General features: G+C 41.3%; 1 protein-coding gene across 1 annotated transcript in view; it reads right to left on the bottom strand.

The window, feature by feature from the left end:
- Positions 1-1294: 1294 nt before the first annotated feature.
- Positions 1295-9867, bottom strand: part of slc9a1a (solute carrier family 9 member A1a) — a gene marked incomplete at both ends in the record, with an annotated part of 30086 nt that continues 21513 nt past the window's right edge. The window contains 6 exons of the mRNA XM_079241424.1: positions 1295-1590; positions 2224-2305; positions 2973-3074; positions 3388-3508; positions 4576-4752; positions 5108-5178. Of these exons, the coding sequence (XP_079097550.1) occupies positions 1295-1590; positions 2224-2305; positions 2973-3074; positions 3388-3508; positions 4576-4752; positions 5108-5178 (849 nt within the window). The remainder of the gene's footprint in view (positions 1591-2223; positions 2306-2972; positions 3075-3387; positions 3509-4575; positions 4753-5107; positions 5179-9867) is intronic.

The following is a 9867-nucleotide window of genomic DNA, read 5'->3' as shown; positions in this document are numbered from 1 at the left end:
AGCAATCAGATGAGAGTTGTTTTATTGGAATTAAGTTTAGGAATATTTCCTGTTTTGATGTGTTTTAAACATAAATCACCCACAGCAGAGATCACATGTCCACAACAGAAGACAAGAAGAATTAGCAAAATTCTGGTAAATAGTTTTGAATGACTCTTAATGCCCATATTTGATTTTAGTGATGATTAGAGATAAATGGACTTTTAAAGGGCATTCATAAATAGAAGATTATATATATTTTACACGTCTGTACTGCATAGAATTACATTTTTTTTTTGCCATGACATGCCTGCTGTCTTAGATTTCAAGAGGGTTTACAACATTTTTGGACAAGCTAAAGACACATTTTAAATATGAGGTGGGATAAAGTGTGCGGTGACGGCCACAACTCCACCCTTGAATCTGTTTTAAAGGGTGCTCCAAACTGAGGTAAAACCTAAAACCTCTACAAAGAAAAGTAATGAGGAAGAATGGATTATGGCAAACCAAAACATGTGCAACAAAGCTTTTTAATTTGGGTCTGCTTATAGTTTAAAACTCAATGAATACCCTGAATAAACTGAGTGGTAGGATGGATTTCTAAAGTCAATAAAACTCCTCCACACAGCTATGCAACAAGGCCAGGCAATTCCTGGACTCAGTGTCTAAATACATTCAATGTATTTAGACACTGAGTCCAAGAATCCACTTACTCTGGAAAATTGATTAAATTATGTTGATATAAAAAAAGATGGAGAAAAAAAAGCACCAAGTGAAAAGGTTTGACATGAAATAAGGCCAAATATATTCTAACAGCTACATCTAAATGTTTTTGTATGGAGCAACTTTAACAAGAAGAAACACAAACTGGAGTTCTATGACTGAGAGCGAAAACTTTTGGTTTTTGGTGGTCACATTTAGGACTAGCGTTCCCAACATTAATATTTTGGTCAAATTTAAACTTAACAACATTGAGAAAAAAAACAATCGACACTAAATGAAAGATAAAATTGTGTGACACTAAAACAGTCCAAACCTTTGGTAATGCATAGTTCTTTTCTGAATGTCTCAGACATAATCTCCCCCATTTCTCAGATAGCAGCCCCAGCAGCTGCTGTCCAACTCCTGTCGAAAGAAACAAGAAACAAGCGAATAACTAAGTGATGGCTCTGTCTTTTACGCTCTTCCTTTTTCTGTTTCATCCCCAGTTCTCACAGCATTTGCTGTTTTGGCTTGTTTGGTGTATCGAACCAAAGAGGTCATGTAACCAGTGAAGCCAAGGTGCGCAGCTTGACCTCTGTCTGTGGTCCGTATCTTAGGGCAGGAAGGGTTCATCCTCATCCTCGTCTGCACTGGGACCAGGGTCACTCAGACACCTCATTAGCTTCTGCTGATCTCTCGCTTCATTTTCTTCACCATGCTTGTTTGTTCCACTTGAGCCTGCAGGAGGCTTCATCATCAAGCCTGCTTCGTCCTCCTTTTGCCCCTGCTGATCAGCCTGTCTGAACTCATCCATGAGGTTTACAGAGTCGGGAGACTGTGGAGACGCCAGGTCCACCTGGATGGTCGGCACCCCATCTGACATCGGTGCCATGTTGTAAGCCTGCGGATCTACAGCAGGATGACGCCACAAAAAGTTACTTTAACTTTTAAAAAAGATTCAAACATCATACCATCATTTTATCAGTGTGCATGTACATTCCAGTGTAAATAGTTCATGTAAGACACCATGGCTTATGGTGCATTACATGCTGGGACTCCTCCACCTTTGAGTTTACACTTCCAAAGAAAAACCTGACTAAAGCTCCCCACAGGTAACAGGCTCATCTGAAGGAACCGCACCAGTTTTAATAGAAAAATTCCTGAATTAGGAAGCGATAAATGAAGTTTACAAGCATGCATGTTAGTTGCTGAAGGGTCCTGTCTACACTCACTACATACCTGAAGAGCATTTGTTTCCTGTTAGCCGCTTATGAGGTTTGAAATGAGTATCTCTGCCTAAAATGAAACCACACACTGGTTCACATGCAAACATATTTCCATTGGTGAGGAAATATCTGCTGCTGAAGGTGTGAAAAGAAGCAGTGTATCTTGGGTTTCTGTTGGTTTGTAAATGTTAGCTTGTGAACAAGACAAAATATTCAGTTTGATCCTTTTGGGTCTCATTTGTGACATGGGGAGCAATCTTGTGTTTAAAGTGGTACAAAGCAGTAGCATTTTGGAAGCTACGGTGGAAGTATTTACCTGAGGCCAGTCTGGCTCTACGCATGGTGGGGGAGTCCGAAGGAGCAGCAGGCAAGGTCAGGTAGTTATTCATCTCTTTTATCTATAAAAAAAAACCAAAAAGGATACTTTTTATTTTTAGATAAAAGAAAAAAAAAAAAAAACCCTAATAACGTGCAAACTCTTAATAAGAAAAAGCCTCATTGAAGTGATCTTGGATTCCAGGCAGACGGTGCTCACTGAGTCACCATTAATCAATGCCTTCAATAATTTCATTAAATTGACATGCTGCTTCGGTGGAGTAGGTAGATGACCCCCCTCCCCCCGTTAGTCTACAGTGGCTTCCAGCACATTCAATTTACCATGAACAAGAGTAAATTTCATTTTGCAATTACAGGCTGATGAAATGGAAAACAGTAGTACGACTGTTCAACTGTGGGGTTAAATCAGCTCCTATTTGTGGAGAGAAATTCAGTCGGGGAGGTTGAATGTGGACTTTTATTACAACACAAATGATAGTTTTGGTTAAATCATTTATCTGCTTGGCAGCGGATAGGTGTCACTTTGGCTTTTTCATGATTTACCAGAGGCCGTCTGCTTAAACGCAGCTCTTAGATCATCCAGAAAGAGTGATACCGTAAGTGTATCCTGAAAGTTTTAAATGATCCCCAACTTCTTTTACAAGATATGCTTCATTCAATCCTGCTGGGATCAATATTCCAGACAGTCTTCCTGATTTAGGCAGTCTTTATTTTACAAGGGATGCCTACCTTTTTCTCCATCTCAATCATCTTTTGCTTCTTCAGAAGCAAGTCTGTATATCCATCTTCATAAGGATCAGCCACCAGAGTGTGTCTGTTGTAGGAGCGAAGCTAGGAAATAAAGAGATATCAAATGTGACTTAAAGAGATTGGAACTGTGCAATAACATATACTCATAAATTACCATCAACAAAAGTCTTTTTGTGTCCTGAAAATGTTTTCATTTGAACGTGGAGCCAGTGATTTTACTCATTTAAATTTCTTTTATCAAATTTATCTTTGATCTGATTCAAAAATTAATACAAACCAATATGATGGAGGTAACGTGAATGTTAATAATAACGTGCAGCATCCGGTGATACATGGCAGCCTGATGTGGTATCACATAAATGATATATTGTTTTCTGACTATCAGCAGGTTTACCCTCTGTCGTGTCCTCTGAAGATTGGTCCTGAGGATTTTCCTGATCTCCTCCTCTCGGCTTTTGCTCAGCCGTGGCAGAACTCTCCCTGCAGGAGCAGGAGGCTTCTTGGGCTGAATGTTCCTTAATAAATTAAGCCGGAGAAGCAGTGAGAGATTTGGCATCGTGGACCGGTGGGTAAATCCAAATACAATATGTTGCGTTTTGCGTTTGTAAAAAGATCCACAGCTATCTAAAATGAATGCTGAACTGGTGTTGCTATTTCCAGGATGGCCAGTAAGTCAACAAGTTAACCTTTTATTTAAAGAGAGACACTTAATTTAAACGTGTTGAGATTATACTGCTAATCTCTGTAAAAGACAAAAGCAAAGACTGCAGAGTTGAATGAATTTTATATAGCTGGGTTTGTTTATAACATTCTATGGATCATCTTTCCTTCCTACAAACCTGTCATACTATCCCCCAGGATCATGTTTTGATCCAAACATTGTAAAACTGGTCTCCTAAACTCTGTTGGCGTCAATTTTTACTCAACATAAAAAAAATAAAACAACTTTGGCCATTGGTAGATAATAATACTTAAAAAAAAAAAAAACAACAAGATCTAAGATCATGATTTATCACCTTCATAGTGACTCTTTAAAATAAACGTTATTAAATGTGTTCATTTTGAAGAAAAACAGCATGTGTGGTGGGTGGGCAGCTACAGTAGTAGGGGATCACATTTCAGTACAATTTAAAGATGTTACACAGTCTGCTTTCCACACAAGATGGCACTCCTGTTTCACCACGTGTGATAAACACTGACAAGGTGAAGCTGTGGTATTTCTGTTCTCACTGTGTTCATTGTTTTATCACATAGACTGAAGTTATGTCTTTGGTTTGAACTGTTAGCATGTAATTCTACTCTCATGATGTCTTTTTTAACAACTATATGACACGAGCATAACTGACCATACTAACAGTCTTAAAACTCCTCATTATTTGCTGGGTGAAATGTGGCAGAGAGACAGAGCTGTAAACGACATCCTGCTCCATTTAGCCCATCACAAAAAGTAGCTTTATGTCTTATTGTTAGAGGTAAAATATGACCCTAACTGGTAAAACCTGTGACTGATGTGGAATTGAACAACTCCATCAAAGATGCATCACATAAATATTAAATAGCATGAGACTCGTTCAGTACTCACTGCATTGAAACTGTGGAAGGAATAGCAGAAGGCAGATTGACTCCCCCTCCGCTCTCCACCAGCTCAATGGCCTGTTTCATCTCCAGCTTATGGTAGAAAGCGATGAGCTGTGGCTCCTTGGAGCGTTCGCCTGCTATCAGGCACTTCTTCACATACTTCTTGTTGAAGCGGTTCAGTCTGAGAGGAGGGAAGAAGATAAATGAAAACAGGAACAAGGGAAAAAAAACAGACATGAAGGGGAGTCTTCACATTACAAAGAACAGCACAGCTTGAATGAACGGAATTAGCCACTGCTAGCAGCGATTAAACATTAAAGCATCACTTTGTTTAGTCTCTAAGGCTATGCAAGACAGAAAATTAGCAATTTTCATTTTTAGTTCCTCAAAGTAGAAAATTTGCTTGTTTTTTTCAGTTGAGCTTGAACTATCATTATCCTCAAAACACTTGGATCTAAGATAAATATTTAACCTCCAATGAAAACTGTGTAGACTACGTTCTGTCTTGGTTTCATATTTTCATGCGAGAGCCATACTTGTCTTTCCAGTGATGATGCCCATAATGTCCACAGATGTCTTCAATTCCAGTCAGCAAGTGATCAAGGAACTGCAGATTAAAAAAGAAGATTTTTAACAGATATAAAATCTGACAAAAGTTAAAGCATCTGGTAACCCTCGAGTAAATGTGTAAGTGCCATTAGCTGCACAAAACATGGCCGTCTTTGTTTTCTCCCCCCTTGTATAGAAGTACACCACTTAGAGTGAAAATGCGCAATAATTCTTTGGTGTATGAATCATAATTTCTGATGATTAATATTCATTAAAGACACTCCAGCAAAGCACACACACACCCTGACTTTATCTTGTCCTTTCTTCTTCCCCACTGTTGCCATGCCTAACAGTGAAAACACCAACTCAGATGAGACTGCCTACAGCATTATCAAAAACAGCAGGCGACAAACTTTAAAATGGAATCCATGAGAGGAAATGAGCAGCAGCAGCAACGGCGACAGCCAAGTGATTGATTGGACAGAGTTTATTACCAGCAGTGGCATGACCGCTCAGACGACCAGAGAAATGTAGCAATGCATTTGTTTTTCAGACCACTGCGGCCCTGCAGTTCACCCCGGTGCTCTGACTAAGCCTGCAGATGACAGTCTGACAAGCAGTGTTGCGGCTTCCTTTTCCTAAAGCCGCTGAGAGGTGTTGGGTCCTGTAATATTGGTGACGCGCTTCGTCCTTCCAAAGATATGCTGGATCCAGTTGCGTGTTAAGATGGTTTATTTTCATTGGGATCAGCGTTGCTTTATATATACAGAGAACGTGCTGTGATGACTTGACAGAAAATAAACCGGAATAATATTGAAACACACAAAAGGCTAAAGCAAATTACAAAGGAGAAAAGCGAAAAACGAAAAACGGTCAACAAAAATTACGGCTACCCAGCTGCCTCTCCCAAAAACCATTTCCCCAAGTGAGAGTGTACCCTTTAAAACTTTGCGCCACCCACATGCACTTACACCTAACCGCGCCCACACACGCACGCACTAACACCTGTATACGCCCACACACTCGCGCATAGTGCTCCACAGAATACATGTCTTCTATACACCAGCCCCTAATTATTGATTTCTACAGTAATTCAACAAACATGGAATTAGAAGACATAGTTATCACATAACCAATCCAAATATATATATATATATATATATTTATACATACACATACACACACATACATACATACATACATATATACATACACATATATATACATACATATATATATATACATATATATATACATATATATATATATATATATATATATATATATATATATATATATATATATATATATATATATATATATATATACATATACATATATATATACACATACACATACACATACATACATACATACATACATACATATATACACACATATATAAATGGCATGAGAGTATCACAGTCTATGAAAATACAACATAGCAATTTTCTTTCTTCTGGTCACCATTTTGACCAATAGGCTCAAAGTCACTTCAGTCAATAGATGGTCACGCCGGTCCAAAAAACAGCAAAAACAAAGTCACTAATTTTCCAGAGGACCAGGTGGGTCCTTATGCGCTATCTGCCTCCATCAACAGACACACCTTGGTAATAGGTCGGTCCAAACAGCTAGTCTTGGTTTTAACCCGGACCTGGCGGACCAATCCCCTTTTATCAGGAAAAGTCTCCAACACTCGTCCCATAATCCAAGAGTTTCGAGGAGCTGTGCTGTCCACAATGATCACAACATCTCCAGGAATGAGATTCCGATTGACTCCAGCCCAACGCTGGCGCTCCTGCATCAGAGGCAAGTATTCTTTAGTCCACCGTTTCCAAAAAAGGTCTGACATATACTGAACTTGTCTCCATCTCCTCTTAGCATAAACATCGGTTGGCTGGAATACCTGGTGGTAATGAAGGTAAGTTATTTTGCAGCAGCAGGTGATTAGGTGTTAAAGCCTCCAGGTCATTTGGATCTGTGGATGCTTTTGTGATTGGCCTGCTGTTCACAATGGCTTCAACTTCACACAGCACAGTTTGAAGACCTTCCTCGTCCAAATGTTGTACTTTTAAAGTCGAATTGAGCACTTTCCTCACGGATCGAATGAGCCTTTCCCACGCTCCTCCATGATGGGATCCTGTTGGTGGGTTGAAAGTCCACTTGATGCCCTTCCGTAGCAGCAAGTTATTAATCTGCATCTGATTCCATTGTTCAATTGCCATCTTTAGCTCCCTTTCAGCTCCAATAAAGTTCGTGCCATTATCAGAACGCAGTTCCTTCACCTGTCCCCTCCTGGCAATGAAGCGCCTGAGAGCATTAATAAAGGAATCCGTGTCCAACGATGATGCTACTTCGATGTGGACAGCCCTTGATGCGAGGCAGGTGAACAGTACACCATACCGTTTTACGATACTCCTCCTGCTTTTCACCTCAAATAGGCTGAAGTAATCCACTCCCACGCAGGTGAATGGTGGCTGGTCTGGTTGTATTCTGTCTTTTGGCAAATCTGCCATCTGCTGGCAAACAGGGGAAACGTTTTGTCTTCTGCAGATGGTGCATCTCGACAAAACACCTTTAATTGCGGTACTCGCTCCAGTAATCCAATACTTCTCGCAGAGCTTGGAAAGCATATGATTTCTCCCTCCATGCCCAACTTCCTGGTGAATGTGGCGGAGCAGGAGGATGGAGATGTGGAGCTCTTTAGCCAGAATGACAGGGTGTTTTGACTCTGCTGGCATCGATGATCTACTGAGTCTGCCTCCTACTCGCAGGATGCCATCTTCAAATGTTGGACATAATGCAAACAGACGACTGCTTCTCTTAACATTCTCCCCTTTCTCCAGACTCTCGATCTCCTCTGGGAAACATCTCTTCTGGAAAAACTTTATTATTGCAAGCTCAGCTTCTTCAAGATCTTCCACGGTGAGGCGGGAGCTTGTTTGCAGCTCCTTTCTTTTCTTGTAACGGTACAACAGCCATTTTTTATACCTTAGCATCCACGCCACAGACTTTCTCAAACGAGTCCAGGAGGAAAAGTAATGGATCAGGTGAGTAGTTGGATCTTCCTCAGTCTTCACAGCATTCACTGAGATGATGTTTTTTACTTCAGGATCATTCAGCGAGATCTGCTCACCTGCCTCAGGATTCGCAGGCCACTCACTCTCTGGCAGGCCTAAAAAGTGAGGCGCTGACACCCAGGCTGTATCCTTAAGGAAATTCTCCACCTTAACCCCACGGGAGGCAGCATCTGCTGGGTTTGACCCTGTGTCCACATATCTCCACTGATCCTGACGAGAAGATTTTAGAATCTCAGCCACTCTGTTTGCCACAAACACTTTGAACCTGGTTGTCTTGTTCCTGATGTACTTTAACACTGATTCACTGTCTGTCCAAAATACAGAGTCTTGTAAGTTGATGTGTAGTTCCTTTCGCCACAAAGTGTCCATGCGACTGGCCATTGTGGCTGCTACAAGCTCCATTCTGGGGATGGTAACTGCTTTCATCGGAGCCACACATGACTTCCCCATGATAAAGGCAATGTGACTCTGGTGGTGCTTGTTTTGCAGCAGCAGATAGGTTACTGAACCGTACCCATCTTGGCTGGCATCACAAAAATGGTGTAATTGAGCTGTTATTACATCTCCAAAATCCACAGGTTTAAGGCATCTGTTTAGCCTGAAGTTGTCCAACAGATGAAGACCTTGTATCCAGTCAGTCCACCTTTTGGAGACTTCTTCAGGTATAGGCTCGTCCCAGCCAAGTGCTTTTCTACACAGGTCCCTTAAGATTAATTTAGCAACCAGTACAACAGGACTCAACATCCCCAAAGGATCGTAAATAGAGCTCAGTGTTGAAAGAATCCCTCTGCGGGTGAATGGCCTTTCCTGGAGCACAATCTTGAATTTGAACATGTCAGATTGAATGCACCATTCCACACCCAACACTCTCTCTACAGGCAAGGATGGCTGCTCGAAATCCAAATTCATGACTCCTTTAGCTCTGTTCATTTCTGGAATATGCTCTAGAACTTTTGGCCTGTTGCTTAGCCACTTCGTAAGGCAAAATCCACCCCTTTTACACAGAGCCACAAGTTCCCTGTACAAAGTGACTGCTTCCTCCTCAGTACACACAGATGCAAGGCAATCATCCACATAGAAACAATGCAGGATTTTATTAACCGTCTCCTCCTTAAACAGGTGTCCAAAATCCTCGGCACATTTCTTCAGTGCGAAATTGGCACAGGCAGGGGATGAGGTTGCACCAAATAGGTGTACCTTCATCCTGAACTCGACTGGCTTTTGGTCTAGCTCCCCCTGCGGCCACCACAGGAACCTCAGGTGGTCAGCATCCTCTGCAGGGACTCGCACCTGATGGAACATGGACTCGATGTCTGCCATGATAATGACAGGCTCCTTTCTGAATCGAGTAACAACTCCTATCAGTGAGCTAGTTAGATCAGGGCCTTGAAGTAGCTGATCATTGAGTGATTTCCCTTTAAAGCTGGCACCACAATCAAACACCACTCTCAGCTTCCCTTTAGTTGGATGATGGACGCCATGGTGTGGTATGTACCAGACTTTGCCGTTGCAACATTTCAACTCTTTCTCAGGCACCCTCTCAGCATAGCCCCTCGCAAGTAGGTCGTTCATGAAGGTGGTATACTCTGAGTGAAACAGTGAGTCTTTCTGAAACCTCCTTTTCAGGTAGTGCAACCTCTGTCCCACCACTTTCCTATTGTTAGGCA

Source organism: Telmatherina bonti (assembly GCF_933228915.1).
Source record: "Telmatherina bonti genome assembly, chromosome: 5".
NCBI classification, from domain to species: Eukaryota; Metazoa; Chordata; class Actinopteri; order Atheriniformes; family Telmatherinidae; genus Telmatherina; species Telmatherina bonti.
This window is presented reverse-complemented; position numbering and strand designations above follow the sequence as displayed.